Source organism: Hypanus sabinus, chromosome 23 (genome assembly GCF_030144855.1).
Source record: "Hypanus sabinus isolate sHypSab1 chromosome 23, sHypSab1.hap1, whole genome shotgun sequence".
NCBI classification, from domain to species: domain Eukaryota; kingdom Metazoa; phylum Chordata; class Chondrichthyes; order Myliobatiformes; family Dasyatidae; genus Hypanus; species Hypanus sabinus.
The window spans coordinates 16,356,281-16,374,234 of NC_082728.1; the positions used below are offsets into that span (position 1 = coordinate 16,356,281).

The 17,954-nt window shown below is 41.4% G+C and overlaps 2 protein-coding genes across 5 annotated transcripts in view; both read left to right on the forward strand.

Annotated features, from left to right (window-relative positions):
* LOC132380003 (inward rectifier potassium channel 16-like) overlaps positions 1-17,269 on the forward strand; it is a 181,932-nt gene extending 164,663 nt beyond the window's left edge. The window contains exons 2-3 of one of the 2 annotated variants that reach the window (XM_059948450.1): positions 4,217-4,313; positions 6,284-17,269. In XM_059948450.1, the coding sequence (XP_059804433.1) occupies positions 6,411-7,628 (1,218 nt within the window). In that variant the 5' untranslated portion in view covers positions 4,217-4,313; positions 6,284-6,410 and the 3' untranslated portion in view covers positions 7,629-17,269. The remainder of the gene's footprint in view (positions 1-4,216; positions 4,314-6,283) is intronic. The other variant, XM_059948449.1, reaches the window with a different exon arrangement.
* The window catches only part of LOC132380002 (inward rectifier potassium channel 2), a 285,153-nt gene that overhangs the window by 164,652 nt on the left and 102,547 nt on the right, over positions 1-17,954 (forward strand). The window contains exon 1 of one of the 3 annotated variants that reach the window (XM_059948446.1): positions 17,410-17,945. The exons of the other annotated variants lie outside the window; for them this stretch is intronic. The gene's annotated coding sequence lies outside the window, so the exon portion shown is untranslated. Of the gene's footprint in view, positions 1-17,409; positions 17,946-17,954 lie in introns of those variants that run through there. 3 annotated transcript variants of the gene reach the window in all.

Below are 17,954 nucleotides of genomic sequence, written 5' to 3' on the forward strand. Positions count from 1 at the left end.
CGTGACAAGTTATCGTTACTAACAGGTTGCGTGCACCTGAAATGAATATGCCAGCATCTCAGGAGTCAGACAAGATTGTTTCTACCAAGGAATGTTAAAGATAAGGGCCCCTTCATGCCAGTGCTCACATTCCGTTACTGCCCTTAGAGCTTGAACAGTTGGAATGGACCACGTAAATCATAAAGTCCTTTACGGATCAATAAAGCTTCTCTTTGCATTCCTTGGCATCCTGTGGCACATTCACTTCAGTGCAAGCATTAAATATTATGAAGGTGATGTCAGCATATCTTTAGGAAAAAAGAGCAGTTATCATTTTATTTGATGCAATGTTGAATCAGATTTGCCAGCTTCTTTTCCCCAAAGCCAGGGGCCACTGTAACCTCTTGTAATATCATCCTGCCACAGACCTCTCCACTGGAATCACAACACTTTCCCATTAAATCCACAGAATGTAACTTAGAAAATCATTTGAAATTTTTAGTATGAACAGGTATTGTTCAATGGTAATCTTAAAGTATGTAGAATATTTTATAGGACAAGTTATTGTAAGGTAACATGACCAAACTAAGTTGACATGGACCTCAGCAACACACACAAAATGCTGAAGGAACACAGCAGGCCAGGCAGCATCTAGGAAAAGAGTACAGTCGATGTTTTGGACCAAAACCCTTCGATCTCCAGCATCTACAGATTTACTCTTGTTTGACATTTGACCTCAGATCAACACACACAAAACGCTGGAGGAATGCAGCAAGTCAGGCAGCATCTACGGAGTGGAATTAGCAGTCAACATTTCGGGCCGAGATCCTTCGTCACAGCTCACAACTGTTTGTTCCTCTCTATAGATGTTGCCTGGCCTGCAGAGTTCCTCCAGTAATTTACGAATGTTACTTTGGAGTTCAAGCATCTGCAGAATCTCTTGTGTTTATAGACATTAGATAATCAATTAACATGATTTTATTGGAATTGGGAATTGGTTTAAGGATTATCCAATGTGCTGAGAACTGACTATCCTACTTAAAGAGGTAGTAAAATGAAGGGCAGAACGCAGATGGAGGTTAAGGCATGGTCACCAATGATAGGATAATTAAAGATGGAAATTGGTGAACTGAGGAAAGTAGAAACATTGTAGATAACACAGATAGAGGGAAAGCAGAAGTACTAGAATTTTAAAGTAAGGGCACTGCTAGAGCCAGAATAGACCCGGACAAAACTCGATGCCAATGTAGTTTGGGAGGGCTGGTTCATACTTCCAGGTCAATTGAAGACTAAATCCCAATGTGGAGTGGTTTTCCTCAGTCTTGTTCACCACACTAATTTTCACCTCCCCTTCAGTGAGCTTCCTGTGGGAGTGGAGCCTGCCTGAAGGATGAATGGAAACAGTTGAACTTGCTTTGCACACAAAATGCTGGAAGAACACAGCAGGTCAGGCAGCATCTAAGGAGAGGGATAAGCAGTCAACAATCAGCTGAAGCCTAATGAAAAGTCTCAGCCCAAAACGTTGTCTGTTTATTCCTGTCCAAAGATGGGGCCTGACTTGCTGAGTTCCTCCATGTATGTTACTCTAGATTTCCAGCATTTGCACAATCTCTTGAATTTACGATCAACGTCCTTCACTTCCACTCCAGGACCAAGGTTACCACACATCAGTCTTTGAATTAATTCCCTTAGTCCTCACGCAGGGATTCAAACTGAAACCTCGACCATTCCTTTTCCCCGAACAGATGCTCCTTGGCGTATTGAGTTTCTCGAGCAGATTGTGTTTTACTGTGGCACCTGCAGTCTCTTGTACCTCAGTCCTGAGGAACTGCCAAGAAAGAGAGACCGTGAAACTCAGAGCCATAGAAAACCAAAGCACAGAAACAGGCCCTTCCACTCCATGCCCAACCATTTAACATGCCTAGTCCCGTTGACCTGCACATGGTATATTGCCCTCCATAGCCTGCCCATCCATGTACCTATCCAAATTTCTCTTGAGCATCAAAATTGAAATTGCGCTGGCAGCTCATTTCACATGCTCACAGCCCTCGGAGTGAATAAGTTTCCCCTCTTGTTCCCCTTTAAACATTTCACCTTTCACCCTTAACCCATAAACTCTAGTTGTAGTCCCCCTTAACCTCAGTGAAAAAAGCCTGCTTGCATTTACCCTATATACACCATTGATAATTTTGTATATTTCTATCAAATCTCCTCTCAATCTTCTATGCTCTAGGGAATAAAGTTCTAGCGTATTCAATCTTTCTTTGTGACTCAAATCCTCCAGTCCTGGCAACATCCTTGTAAATCTTCTTGGTACCCTTATTGACATCTTTCCTGTAGGTAGGTGACCAAAATGGCACAGAATACTCCAAATTAAGCCTCAGCAATATCTTATACAACTTCGTTGACACAATTAGTATTAATGAATCCATCACGATCATAAACTGTGCACTTTTGAACCTGAACTCAGTATTACTGAGCTATTGAAATTTTCAGGTCTGCTTAAATGTCTTCAGCTTCTCTGGTTGTTCTAAAGGCACTGGAACCATGCCATCTTGTCTATTATTTCAGGCAGATATATAAAAGCATAACACAACCATCAAAGGGGCTCATTGGAAAGTCTTTTTATGAAATAAAATAGTGCTCAAAAGCCAGTTTCATGACTAAAACAAAACATTTTTGAGTGTGCTGCTCAGACTAAAGAATGCTGTGAAACCTGTCCTTGGGAACATCTGTGCTTCTGTCATCTGCAGACAGCAAATGATTAAGTAAGTGCTGATGCCTTTGTAATGCTTAAGTGCATTCTGAAGCAGACATCTCAGCTGATAAAGATCATTATCAATGATGCTGTCCCTTGTCCCAAACCTTCAGATAGCTGCTTACCACTGATGAGACAAGATCAGTGTTTTGAACATCAATTAACCTTTCTCCTCTGCTTCAGAACATTTTAATTTTCTATTTCAATTTATTTTACCATGCCAATATAGTTGAGGTATTGAGTATCTCACAATTGGACCACATGACTTACCTCCTCAATTTAGCTTTACTTTCTCAGAAGTAATTTGTTCCAGCCCAGTTCCATGGTTCTAATTGGGAACTTGTCGAGTTTCTGTTTTGGGATTTTAGTTATTGTGTGCTATACAGAAGGTATGATCCACATTTAAATGGAGGTATTGTGTACTTGTGGTGGGATCAGATGGAGGCTGAAGTTGGCTCTGTAAGGAACTTCTCATTGAGATAAATGATGTTGTGTCAGAAAGAATCTGCCTGGGGGAAATTAGAAGGTACATTAATTCTGCAAATCATTCCACTGGAGATGTGTTACGGAGGTTTTTTAGAAGGAACCAGCATTCCTGCATGTCGATGGACTCCTACTTGCAACTGTAGCAGTGCACACTAACGACGCACAGTACCAGAGACCACTCAGTCCGTTTGTGAGCAGCTTCAGATTCCACTTCTCTGAGAAACTGAGCTAAGTTAAAATCAAGCTGCAACCTAAAACAAAACTGTGCCTCGTTCAGAATCCCAGTGGAACCAAATGGACAATACCCAGATCCCTTTGGAGTAACCCTACGAATTCTGCTCATTTGCTTTCTGTTATGAAAGCAACTGATATTGGAAATTGAATATCCAACATTCCTTTATGCTGGAGTTTAGAAGATCTCATTGAAACCAACACATATCAAACAGCCTGGATAAAGTGAATGAGGCATGTTTCCAATAGTCGGAGAGTCTAGGACCAGAGGTCACAACCTCCGAATACAAAGTCATGCCTTTAGAACAGAGATAAGGAGACATTTCTTCAGGCAAAGGGTGGTGAATCGATGAGAATCATTGCTGTAGATGGCTGTGGAGGTTGATAGGATCTTGTTTAGTAAGTGTGTCAAGGGTCACAGGGTGAAGGCAGGAGTATGGGGTTGAGGGGGTTAATAAATTAGTATTGATGAAATGGTGGAAAAGATGGGGGACAAGAGGGCTAATTCTGAGAATTAGGGTTGAATACTCATTCATTGTCGATCCAATCAAAGTCAAAATTCAAAGCTGAATTTATAGTCATATACACAAGTATATCTTTGCACTGGTGCAATGAAAACCATATTTGCAGCATCACAGACACTCAGTCTCAGATAAGCATATTCCACGAGATAAAATATAAGTAAACGCATACAGAATAGATTAAAAATCATACAAAAAACCAGAAATAATATATATTAAAAAAGTGATATATTTTTCACAGGTTCAATGTCCATTTAGGAACCGGATGGCAGAGGGGAAGAAGCTGTTCCTGAATCGCTAATTGTGTGTCTTCAGGCTTCTGTACCTCCTACCTGATGGTAACAGTGAGAAAAGAGCATGCCCTGTGTGTTGAAGGTCCTTAATAATAGATGTTGCCTTTCAAAGATGTCCTGGGTACTTTGTAGGCTAGTAACCAAGATGGAGCAGACTGAATTTATGACCCTCTGCAGCTTCTTTCGTTTCTGTGCAGTAGCACCACCACCCCCCTCCCCACCATACCAGACAGAGATACAGCCTGTCAGAATGCTCTCCATGGTACATCTACAGAAGTTTTTGAGTGTATTTGTTGCCATATCAAATCTCTTCAAACTCCTAATAAAGTATAGTCGCTGTCTTGCCTTCTCAATAACTGCATTGATATGTTGCATTCAAGGTAATCGCAGACAGCTTCTATGATGAAAATCAGAATCAGGTTTATTATCACCAGTATGTGTCATGACACTTGTTAATTTAGCAGCAGCAGTTCAATGCAATACATGATAATACAGAAAGAAAAAAAATGTAAATCAATTACAGTAGGTGCTTATGTGTATATTGAATAGATTAAATATAGCACAAAACACAAAACACTTTTTATATTTAAAAAGTGAGGTAGCATTCATGGGTTTGATATCCATTTAGGAATCTTATGACAGAGGGGAAGAAGCTGCTCCTGAATCGTTGAGTGTGTGTCTTCAGGCTTCTGTACCTCCTACCTGATGGTAACAAAGAGAAGAGGGCATGTCCTGGGTGGTGGGTGTCCTTAATGATGGATCTTGTCTTCCTGTGGCACCGCTCCTTGAAGATGTCTTGGGTACTATGGAGGCTAGTATCCAAGAATGAGCTGACTAATTTTAAGACTTTCTGCAGCTCCTTTTGGCCCTGTGTATTACCTTCCCCCCCCCCCCACCCTATACCAGACAGTGATGCAACCTGTCAAAATGCTGTCCACAGTACATCTATAGAAGTTTTTGAGTGTTTTAGGTGACAAACCAAATCTCTTCAAACTCCTATTGAAATATGGCTGCTGTTTTGCCTTCTTTATAGCTGCATCAATATGTTGGGATCAGGTTGTATCCTCTGAGAACTTGACACCCAGCATCTTGGAATTGCTCAGTCTCTCCACTTCTGATCCTTTCACAAGGATTGGTTCTTGTTCCCTTGACTTACCCTTACTGAAGTCCACAATCAGCTCTTTTGTCTTACTGATATTGAATGCAAGGTTGTTGCTGTGACACCACTCCACTAGCTGATATCTCGCAATTCTGTACATTCTCTCATCTCCATTTGACATTCTACAAACAATGGTTGTATTGTCAGCAAATTTATAGATGGTATTTGAGCTATGTCTAGCCACACAGTCATGGGTATAGAGAGAGTAGAGCAGTGGGCTAAGCACACGCCCCTGAAGTGCTCCAGTGTTGATTGTCAGCGAGGAGGAGATATTATAAACTATCCGCACAGATTATGATCTTCCAGTCAGGAAGTCAAGGATCCAGTTGCAGAGGGAGGTACAGAGGCCCAGGTTCTGTAGCTTATCAATCAGGATTGTGAGAATTATGCTGTTAAACACTGAACAATTGTCAACAAACAGCATCCTGACATAGGTTTCTGTATTGTCTACGTGATCTAAGGATGTGTGAAGAGACATTAGGATTGTATCTGTTGTAGACCTAATGTGAACAATAGGCAAATTGCAGTGAGTCCAGGTTCTTGCTGAGGCAGGAATCCATGACTGACCTCTCAAAGCATTTCATCACTGTTGATGTTAGTGCTACTGTATGATAGTCATTAAGACAGCTCACACTACTCTTCTTAGGCACTAGAATAATTGTTGCCCTTTTGAAGCAGGGGGGAACTTTCAACCTGATGTTGAGATCAGAGCTTTGTGGAGGCCAAACAATCTGAAGCCATATAAAGTCTAGGGTGCCTAAGACTTTTGCCCAGTACCGTACAAACTTTTATAATAAATTTATTTGACTACTTTGAGATTGACTTTGAACTGACATTTATTTTCTTGTTCCTCCAGGACACTCTCATTTCTGGAAGACTATTAACGTGTAGAAAAAGTGGATCTAAAAGAGTTAAAAGTTAAGAGTTAACCCTGCAGTCAGCTGGGATTGCATCAACAGACATCCTTAACTGTAGGATTTAAGATGAATTTCATCAATTTGAATTACCAAACAGTGTGTTCTGAGGAAGACCGCAAGAAGCTTTTTAAAAATGGCTGTTACATGCAGGTGAACAAGAGGAAGTATAGGAAACGATTCCTCCGCAAGGACGGGAACTGCAACATCCATTTCAAGCGTGCTTTTGGTGAATGGGAGAGCTACTTTTCAGATATCTTCACCACACTGATAGACCTAAAGTGGAGGCAGATGTTTCTGATTTTTTCCCTGTCCTACATCCTGTCGTGGTTGTTCTTTGGTCTTATTTTCTGGATCACGGCTGTTGTCCATGGAGACATATTGACGAAGGAGGAAAACCACACGCCCTGTGTGGATGAAGTTCACAGCTTCACCGCTGCTTTCCTCTTTTCCATTGAGACGCAAACCACCATCGGCTATGGATCCCGCTGTGTGACTGAGGAGTGTCCCTTCGCCGTCTCTATGGTCACTTTCCAATCGGTGATGAGCTGTTTGATAAACACCTTCATCATTGGCACAGTGGTGGCCAAAATGTCCAAGGCCAGGAAGAGGGCCCAGACCATTGGCTTCAGCAACAACGCGGTGATATCTCTGCAGAACAGGAAACTCTGCATGATGTGGCGCATTGGAGACCTTCGAGAGAGTCACATCATTGAAGGCACTGTCCGTGCGCAACTGCTCCGATTTAGGGAGCATGACGACCACAAATTGTCCATGGAACATCAGGACTTGGACATAGGTACAGGTAATGTCATCCTCATTAGTCCTGTCACCATAGTACATGAAATTAATGAAGACAGCCCACTCTACAACCTTAGCCAGAAGGACTTGGCTGAAGATGACTTTGAAATCATAGTTACCTTTGTCTACTCTGAGGATTCAACTGGAAATACCCACCAGTCTCGGAGCTCCTACACACCTCTGGAGATCCTATGGGGTCACCACTTCAATGACATTCTGAAAGACAAGGCAAGCCATTATAAAGTTAACTACTCCCAGTTTCACAAAACCCATGAGGTGGCCACACCTGACTGCAGCGCCAAGGAGCTCTATTCGGCAGCAGAACGTGAGGTCAATGTGCTGACAGTGGCTGGTTTAGACAGCGGCGATGCAAGATGCGAGAGTGCGATCATTCCCAGTGACGATGAGGAGCACAACGCCATACGATACGTATGCCAAAGGCCTGAACTTGTGTTCAGGTCCCTCTCCATGGAGTCAGAAATTTAACACTTGTCCCAATTCCGGGCTCACTTCAGCATATGATAGAATTAATGAGAACCTAGTTTATTTAGGAAATAGACTCAATGCAGACTGTTTAGGCTCCTTACATTTCTGTAACTGATTTATGATTAACATTGTGAGAGGTGTGAGGCAGCTTCCTCACCCTGTACCATTAGAGATGATGACCAGAATAGGGAACACTTGTATAGCTGTCTTCAGTGCTATGTCAGTTCCAATAATTTACCCTCTTCAGCAGAATAACACCATGATAGTCCATCACACAAGAGATATCCTTTGCTTGGAGAAGGAACATCTATTCTTTGCACAAAGTACAAAATAAGTTTAGTAGTTTAGTTAAGTCACAATGCATTCTATAGCTGCAGTCAGGTTGGATATAAGCAATAATCAAACTTTTTAATAATGAGAGATTCTGCAGGTGCTGGAAATGCAGAGTTACACATGCAAAATGCTGGAGGAACTCCGTAGGCCAAGCAGCATAGATGAAGAGGAATAAACAGTTGATTTTTCAGGACTGGTGAAGGGTCTTGTCCCAAAACATTGACTGTTCATTCCTCTCCATCAATGCTGCCTGAACTGCAGAATTGCTCCAGCATTTTGTAAGCGTCAGATATCTTAAAGAGACTTTTCAAAATGTATAAGGCCTAGATCATTCAGGTTTCTGTGACACCTAATAGTTCCATCAGCACCTCTCACAGTGATACAGAGTTCAGGACCTCAAGCAGGCTTTCGAAACTTTGCCAATTTCTTTCCCTCACAGAAGCTGCTCAACCCACTGAGTCCCTTCTCCAGAAGATTGTTTCTTGCTGTAGATTCTGACATCTGCAATCCTTTGTGTCTACTCATTTAAGGTGGCTCTCTGTGCTCCAAACTACCCAATGCATTCCACACCCCTCACTCCCTCATAATCTTAAATCATGCTAACAGTTCTTTTGTAAACACTTAAGTTTACATTGGGCGTATTAATACATAAAATGTGTGCCCCCAAAATGGAAATAGCATCAGAAATGGAAAGATCACTTCAAGGAGTAAAGACAACACACGGAAAGCTATATTTAATTAACAATTAGCAGCAATTAACAATTGACAATTCCCAACCAGCCATACCTGCAGAGTCTGCACAATACCTGGCCTCTACCCAGAAGGCCACTCTTCATATCACCTGTGAACGTACCTGGGACTTCTTCAGCTGACAATATCAGGACTGGTTTGATGAAAATGACCAGGAGATACAAGAGCCAAGAAACAAGGAAAATACCATATTCTAGACGATGAAAACCATTATCACACATATATTGGTCTACAAGCATCTGGAAGTAAAAACCCAAAAGAAAGGTAATCTGAAGCATAACGGTCAGAATGAACACAGGGAATCAGGCAGCCACAGGACACACTGGATTCCTGTGCATTGTCATGGCAACCTATGGCCCAAACATCTTGGACACTTACATACTAAAACCTAAGAAAGAAGGAAAACTGTGGAACGATGAGGCAGTGAAGTTCCACCACAAGGAAGATCTCAAACTAAACTTTGTCCCTGACACGGATGTTCTTATTTCCACTCCTTGGCAAGTTATGTTCTCCTACCGTGCCTCTATCCCAACATGCCAAGAGGTTGGCCAACCATCATCTGGAAAACAATAAAGTCTTCAGAACAGACTTAATCCCTGCAGATGAAACATTTCCAGCATGAGTTCATGGCAACATTTTCTTCATGTGAGAATGGGAGACTAATGTAAAGACTTTAGTGATGTGTTAATTATGACTGTCTTCAAGAAGAGTGACAAATCTGATTGGGATAATTACAATACTTGTTGACTGGGGCAAGGAAATTCTCTTCACCAGGTCCTCTCTTTTCCTGCAGATCTCCTCTTAGAGTTGCAATATAGATCCTTCAAATTAAGGATCAAAATGATCTTCACTGTACATCAACTCAAAAAGTGTAAGAACCACATGAACTTTTGTATACAACCATCCCTGACCTCACAAAGGTCTTCAGCTTTGTTAAGCAAGTCCTCTCTTCACCCTGGATGGGATGCTTCTGGCCAAACATCTACAAACTGCTTTTATCCATCCCCTACCCCGAACAGGGTATCCTGGATGTCTTCCTCTTGGATCCCATGAGCTGCTGGGCATGGCTGTGGTTTAAAGAGTATGGAGGAGCCATCTTAAATTTGGATGGCTCAAGGCATTCCTTACCATCCTCCATCTTCCTTGTGTGTCACACAAACTATAATCCTCATCAGTTAATTCACCACAAATCTAAACTAGTTGGGTTAAGCAAGGTTAAATCATTGCACCAAATAGTTGCTCAAGCCTCCTCTTTGCAATAATGCACTTCACCGCCAAATAAGTCCCTTCTGTAGTGAAGCTAATCAATGGCTTTCATGGTTTTCCTGTATTTTATGGCTATCTAGAGAAGATGAATCTCAGTGTTGTATTCTGCGTACACACTTTGAGAATAAAATGAACCTTTGAAGATTTTGAACTTTGAACCATTGAATGAGTGGGAAACTGTTTAATCTTCACTCCTTTACTCCAGAACCAAATTAATCATTTTTTGTTCTTTGAGATACAGCGTGCAGGGGTTAGTGTGTGTGAGCTTCAAGCTATTGTTGATTGCTTCACTGAACCTTATGACAAGACAAAGTCTCACACCAAACCAGAATAAGAAGGTGGGAGCAGGGTAAATTCCTGCTTATGATCCCCCTTCCATACTCAATGCTTTGTGAAAGTGAATCTATTAACTATCTATTAAAATCTAGTTAACTATTGTTGTAACAGGAAGCCTTGCAACTGAAATCCACATTTTACCAGTAATGAATAAATTGTAATTTTAAAGGACTAGAGGGGCAGTTTATTAGTTCAACATGACCTTGTAAGTTCTGATTTACTTGCAATCGGATATATTAGTAGCAAGAATATATTGATGGATTACCAAGTTGTGTGACACAGTGGGGCAGGAAATCTTTGGTCAACAGCACTCAATGTCAGCAAGTATCTGTGCGGCCCGTTATATTCAGCACCGTGACGTTTGGTTCATTGAGGCCAACAATTCAAGTGTTTAGTGATTAGTTCCTGGGGGAAGTTAGTACTCCTATATATGGAGCCTTTCAGCTGTAGAGCAACTGGTCACACTGACATTTTTGGTCAAAGTTTAAAGTTCAAAGTAAATTTATTATCGAAGTACGTATGTCACCATATACATCCCTGAGATTCATTTTGTTTATTTATTTATTGAGGTACAGCCCAGAGTAGGCGCTTCTGGCCCTTCGAACCATTGGGATTTAATCCTAGCATTATAAGGGGGCAATTTACAATGAGTAATTAACCTACCAACCAGGATATCTTTGGACTCTGGAAGGAAACCGGAGCACCCGGAGGATACAGAAAGAACGCACAAACTCCTTACAGGTGGTGGCGGGGATTGAACCCGAGTGTGCTAACCACTATGCTACCGTGCCTGCCCCACTCTTCTTGCAGGCATCCACAGCAGAACAAAGAAATAGAATAGAATCAGTGAAAAACTACACACAAAGAATGACAAACTCCAATATACAAAGTAACAAATTGTGCAAGTGTGAAGATAAACAAATAAGAACAATAAATAAATATTACTGAGAACGTGCATTGTAGAGTCCTTGAAAGTCAGTCAATTGGTTGAGTTCAATGATCAGTTCAGTGTTGAGTTGAGTGAAGTTATCAGTGCTGGATCAGGAGCTTGCTAGTTGAAAGGTAATAACTGTTTCTGAACCTAGTGATGGGGAGTTAAGGCTCCTCTACCTCCTTCCCGAGGGTAGCAGTATGAAGAGAACGTGGCCCGGATGGTGGTGGTACCTCACAGTGGAGGCTTCTTTTTTGACCATCTGTGCTGATCCCAGCTCTTCTGACCAAAAATGAATCTCCCCCCCCCCCCCCCGTGACAGCATCTGACGTAGTCTCATAGTCAGAATTACTTTTTCCTCTATGACCATGTTCACTATATTACAGGTCCACCCCCTCCCCATGTACTTTCAGTGTATTGCTTGTTTTAATACTGCTTGTGGCACTTAGGAAATGAGTTGGAGCAAATCTACTTTTAATTTGGCACAGGCTGCAACAGTGCTACCTAGTCTGCTGTCGCTGCATTGCAAACAATTTAGTCAGCAACTCAGGCTCTGCTATTGATTTGTGGTTTCTCTCACACCATGCGCTCTTCTCCTCAGACATCCTGGTTCTGATTCTGATAAGGCCTGATGATTGGTCTCAGCCTCCTTTCCGTGGATTATACCTTGCCTGCTGAGTTCCTCCAGCATTTTGTGGCTCTTGCTTCTGGATTTCCAGCCTCTGCAAAAACTCTTGTATTCAGATCAGAATCATGTTTATTGTTGCTGACATAAGTGGAGGAACTTGTTGCTTTGTGGCAGCTGGACTGTGCAGGCATAACAGCTCACTATTAGGTACAATAGAAAATAAACAAATAATGCAAAAGAGGAATCATCAAGCAGTATCCGAGAGTTATTGGACCATTCAGGAATTTGATGGTAGAGGGGAGGAAGCTGTTCCTAAAGTATTGAGCATGGGTCTTAAGGCTCCTTTATCTCCTCTCTGATGGTAGTAATAAGAAGAGGGCATATCCTGGATTGTGAGCGTCCTTCATGATGGATGCCACCTTCTTGAGGTGTTGCCATTTGAAGATATCCTTGCTGGTGGGAAGGCTTGTGCCGTTGATAGAACTGACTGTGTCCACAACCCTCTGAAAACTCTACACCAGCTGGTGATGCAACCATTCAAAATGCACTCCACCTTACATCTGTAGAAATTTGCTTATCTGACTCAACATCAAAGTTTCAGCCTGTATCTTGTTCTGTACTTTTCTTACCTCAGTTCAGAAAAATATAAGTACTTGAGATGCAGATCTAGCAAATGACAATTACATTACTCGCTCTGTCAGCTTCCAATATGAGCAGAGTTCCTTGGAGAGTGAGGTGACAGTCAGCCAACGAAAACCACTATTCACAAAGCACATGTTCTTGGCTCTAAAATATTCAGTGTTTTAACTATTCCAATATGTTGTTGCACAGGCTGATTGGGCTGTTAAGAGGACATATGATTTGCTGGCCTTTATTAGCCAGGGGACTTAGTTCAAAAACCACGAGGTACTGCTGCAGAAGACCCTGGTTAGACGACATTTAGAATATTGTGTTCTGTTCTGGTTGCTAAAGTATAGGAAAGATGTAGAAGGTTTAGAGAGGACTTACCTAGATTAGAGGTGAGAGGAGCATACACAAACTGCTGGAGTAACTCAACAGGTCATACTGCATCCATGGCAAGTGTTCCCAGGCTTTTTATGCCATGGACCCATACCATTAAGCAAGGGGTCTATGGGATCCTGGATCTGTGGAGAGGAAAAGTCAGTCAACATTTTGGTCTGAGATCCTTCATCAGGAATTATACTTAGTGACACTGGGCAGTCCACGTTATTGTCATGCCGAACATCAGTCTCCAGAAACTAGAGAAAATCTGCAGATGCTGAAATCTGAGCAACGGACACAAAATGCTGGAGTAACTCAGCATCTATGGAAAAAAGTATAGATCTGGGTCCTGCCGAGGTGCCTCAGTCCGAAATGTCGACTATACATTTTTCCATAGATGCTGCCTGGCCTGCTGAGTTCCTACAGCATCTTGTGTGAGTCTCCAGAAACTGACAAACTTCTGGGTTTTCATGGAAGTGACCACTGTGTGAATAGAAGGTGGATGTGCTCTAAGCCTCATTGATGAAGTTCTCACATGGACCTCATTAGCCACAGAGGAACCTGCAAAACTGTCGTGCAAGGAAGTCATTCTCAATCTTGAGGGAATGCCAAATGCAACACACTCAAAATGCTGCACAAACTCAGCAAGTCAGATAGCAACTAAGGCAGGAAATAAACGGTTGATGTTCCCCCTCCGTAGATGCTGCCTGACCTGCTGAGTCCCTCCAGCTTTTTATGTGTGTTGCTCCAGATTTCCAACAACTGCAGAATGGTTTGTGCGAATGGTGAAGGTTAGAATGAGATCACAAGATCTGATCACTTAGCAAGTAGGACAACTCATCCGACTGCCTCATTTGGTTTTTTATGACACACGTCTGGATGCAAAATGTATTCAAATTCATGAGCAGGCTTTTCTCACACTGACACACCCGTAACAACCGAGGTTCATTCATTCATAGTAAGGAAGGCTCCATTTAATATAGACGTTTAAAGAGAGGCCAGAGACTTGCTTTTGTTGTTACTGGCCCCAGCGCATTAGTGCAATTATGAGGAAAGCACGCCAGTACCTCAAACTCCTTAGAAGTTTGTGAAGAATCAGCATGACAACTAAAACTTGGACAAACATCTACAGACGTGTGTTGGAGAGTATATTGCCTGGTTGTATCACAGCCTGGTATGGAAACACCAATGCCCTTGAATGGAAAAACCAACAAAAAAGTAGATTGTTTTTGTGAGTGGGCTGTATCCTTCATCCGGTTATGCTCAAGTTATGTCCTTATAACCACCCAGGTCACATTCTTTTCTTGCTATTGCCATCAGGATGAAGGTACAGGAATTTCAGGACTCACAGCATCAGGTTCAGGAACAATTATTACCCCTCAACCATCAGGCTCTTGAAGCAAAGGGGATAACTTCACTCAATTTTACTTGCTCCATAACTGAACTGTTCTCACAGCATGTGCACTCACTTTCAAATACTCTTTATTTCATGTTCTAGAAACATAGAAAAATAGAAAATCTACAGCACAATACAGGCCCTTCGGCCCACAAAGCTGTGCCGAACCTGTCCTTACCTTAGAAATCACCTGATTACCCATAGTCCTCTATTTTTCTGAGCTCCCTGTACCTGTCCAGGAGTCTCTTAAAAGACCCTATCGTATCCGCCTCCACCATTGTTGCTGGCAGCCCATTCCACGCACTCACCACCTTCTGTGTTAAAAGAACTTACCCCTGACATCTTCTCTGTTCCTCCTCCCAAGCACCTGAAAACTGTGCCCTCATGCTGGCCACTTCAGCCTCGGGAAAAAGTCTCTGACTATCCACATGATCAATGCCTCTCATCATCTTATACACTAATTTATTTATTCCTTATTTATTACTTTTTTTTGTATTTGCTCAATGTGTTGTCTTTTGCACATTGTTTGCTCATCTGTCCTGTTAGATTCTATTATGGCTATTGTTACTGATTCCGTTGTGGTTCTTGGGTTTATTGAAAATGCCCACAAGAATCTCAATATGGTGGCATAAATGGACTTTGATAATAAATTTACATTATACTTTGGGAAATGCTTAGAGTCAGAATCAGAATTAGAATCAAGTTTAATATCAATGGCATATGTCATGAAATTTGTTGTTTCGTGGCAGCAGTAAATTGCAATACATAATAATAATTATAAAACTATAAATTATTAGAAGTATAGTAAAATTAAATTAATGTGCAAAAAGAGAGGAATAAAAGCACTTGTAGTGTACATGGGTTCATTTTCCATTCAGAAATCTGCTAGAAGAGGAGAAGCTGTTGCTGAAACGTTGGTGTGTGTGTTCTCAGGATCCTGATGGTAGCTTGCATCGGTGAACAACACAGTCCCAAGGATTTGCTTGCCCACAACTTACTAACACCAATCCAGGTACCTTTGGAACATGGGAGGAAAATGGAGCATCCCAAGGACACCAACACGGCCACGGGGATAATGTACAAACTCTATAGAGACAGCAACGGGAATTGAACCCTAATCTCTGGCACTGTAAAGGGCTGGGCGAACTGCAATGATACCATGCTAGCTGCATAAAATGGAGACTTCCTTAGTACTAACTGATTACCCTCAGTTGTTACAGGTACGTCAGTATGGGAGAAGCCTGCCCATGCTCTTGAATACACATAAAATGCGATGGTCGGGAGGCTCAACAGCTACCTGAGGTGGTGCCCCACAGCACCAGAAACTTGAGTTTAATTGTAACATTGAATCTTGTCAATGTGGACTTTGCATGTTCTCTTTGTGTTCCAGTATCCTCATAGATTGATTGGTCATAATAAATCTCCCCTAGTGGAGAGAATTTGGGCAGGAGCTGTTGTGAATGTGGAGAATAACAAAAATGGATTAATATGTAGGATTGCTTTAATTGATTGGGGTTGGAGGTGGGTGAATGGTGAGATAGTACACCCCTTCCCATCACTTAGGCAAGGCACCCCTTGTGTCCCAATGCATAGACCTGTAGTTTCCTGCACTATCCTGAATGCTGGTGCCCTGCTTTGAATGGTCGTGGGACAGAGATTCCCGGGAGTCAGTGAGAATGTTACACTTCATCATTGAGGCTTGGAGTACATCCACCCTTTATTCACACAGTGGCCACTTCCATGACAGGTTTGAAAAGAGTTTCTGGCACATCCATATGGAGGGTTAGTATAAAAGTGTGATGATGGGCAGTCCAGACTCAATAGGCTAAATTCTCCACTGTTGTGCTGTGACTCCCCGTGACTCCACATCTCCTTAATGTGTCATGAATCAGATTCAGAATCAGGTTCATTGTAACTGTCTAACTGAAATTGGTTGTTTTGTCACAACCAGGCATCTATGCTGCCTGGCCTCCTGCATTCCACCAGCATTTTGTGAGTGAAAAGGTATGATTTTTTTTTCTGCCCACATGCATTCCCAGCACCAAATTGTAGTGACCGGTTCTCCATGTGAGTTTCATATCATGATGATGACATCATTAATTTGAAGTCCATGGTTGTGCCATGAATTCCTTAACTCGCTCTTCCTGCTAGTATTTCCAAGCTGGTTGCCAGACACTTGCTAAGAAAGAGCAATAAAGGTTATTGAAATACTCTCACCAATTACAACGAACCTTACTGGAGATAAAAATGTGGTAGTCTAGACAAGTGCATTTACTTCTGCGTTCAACAGACTCAAACTGATAGGTTAACATCTGTTGATTATAAAGATCTTACATGAAAGGTATTTAGATTGCCTCCGTTTTGTAGCCATGGAGACATTGTAAAAACCTTCAACTAATTTGGCAATTAAGTTCAATTAAGCTCAGCAATGTGTGAGGATGGGAAATGTTGCATTCCTGACTTAGATAATGCTAACCGCACTTCTCAGTCAAATCTGCTACGGAATGGAAAATGCTACCTATTGCCTGTTTATTTATGAAAATTAAGAAGAAAAAACAGCAGATAACAAAATTCTGAAATATTAACTGAAGAAATGTTGGAAACTATGCTGGTCCGACAGTATAGGTGGGAAGAGAAACAGGTTAATAACAGACCCTTCACCAGAATGTTCTGTCCATCTATGTCCTGCCTTGATATCTATATTGTGGAACTTGACCATTGGAAAACTGAATTTTCCCATTGATAAAGGAATTATAAAGGGAAAAAAAAGTTGCTCTAGATTTCGTGCATCTGCAGAATCTCTTGTGATTAGGAATTATAAAGTCCTGTTTTTAATTTAGTGAACTGACCTGATCATAACATATAATGAGAAGAGAAAGTATTGTGTACTGCTTTCTATCAGTGAAGAATGAAAGACAAACTACTGATGAATATGTCTTTCAATGATGATTTAAATAGGACATTGTTATAATTACCCAAATAAAGAATAAAGAAATCTGGCTGGACAACTGTGCTGATTAAAGTCTTCAGTCTTCAATGTGTCATATCCACACCACATATCAATTGATTGTTTATAGTATAACTAAGTTTTTAGTAGATCCGTAACCTTTGTGGCAAATATCATACCCAATTCACAAGCCTCTTGGGCTGATTTGTTAAAACGTTTTGTTCTGCTGCTTCCCTTAAAGAAATCCAGGCATGATTGTTTTAAAAAAAGTGGGAAGGCCAGATTAGGAGATCTAGTTCAAACCAATGGATTCATTGCTACTTTTGGCAAATTCAGGTTAGAGTTGACCATTTGAAGACAAAAGAAAAGAGCGTAATATATATATCTGTCTATGACACAATGCCAAAATTGCATTTAAAACATCTGTTCAACATTTTCTGTAAACTTGCAATGCAACTAATCGTAAAGTATAACTTACTTTTGATCTTGGAAATAAGAATGTTGGTAACCAATTCCACAAATGTTACCATTTGTTTTTCCCACCCTTTCCAAATTATTACTTATTTATTTTGCTTTGAACAGTGTTGATTCATGTCATCACATTAGGAACTTCGTGTAGTTGTTGTTGTGATAATCATCCAGTCAGTTGCTGTTCTGTGGGTGAAAGTGCCTTGTCAATGAGAGAGGTCAGAGGAGAAATGGCCAGACTGGTTCAAGCTGACAGGAAGGTGAGGAGA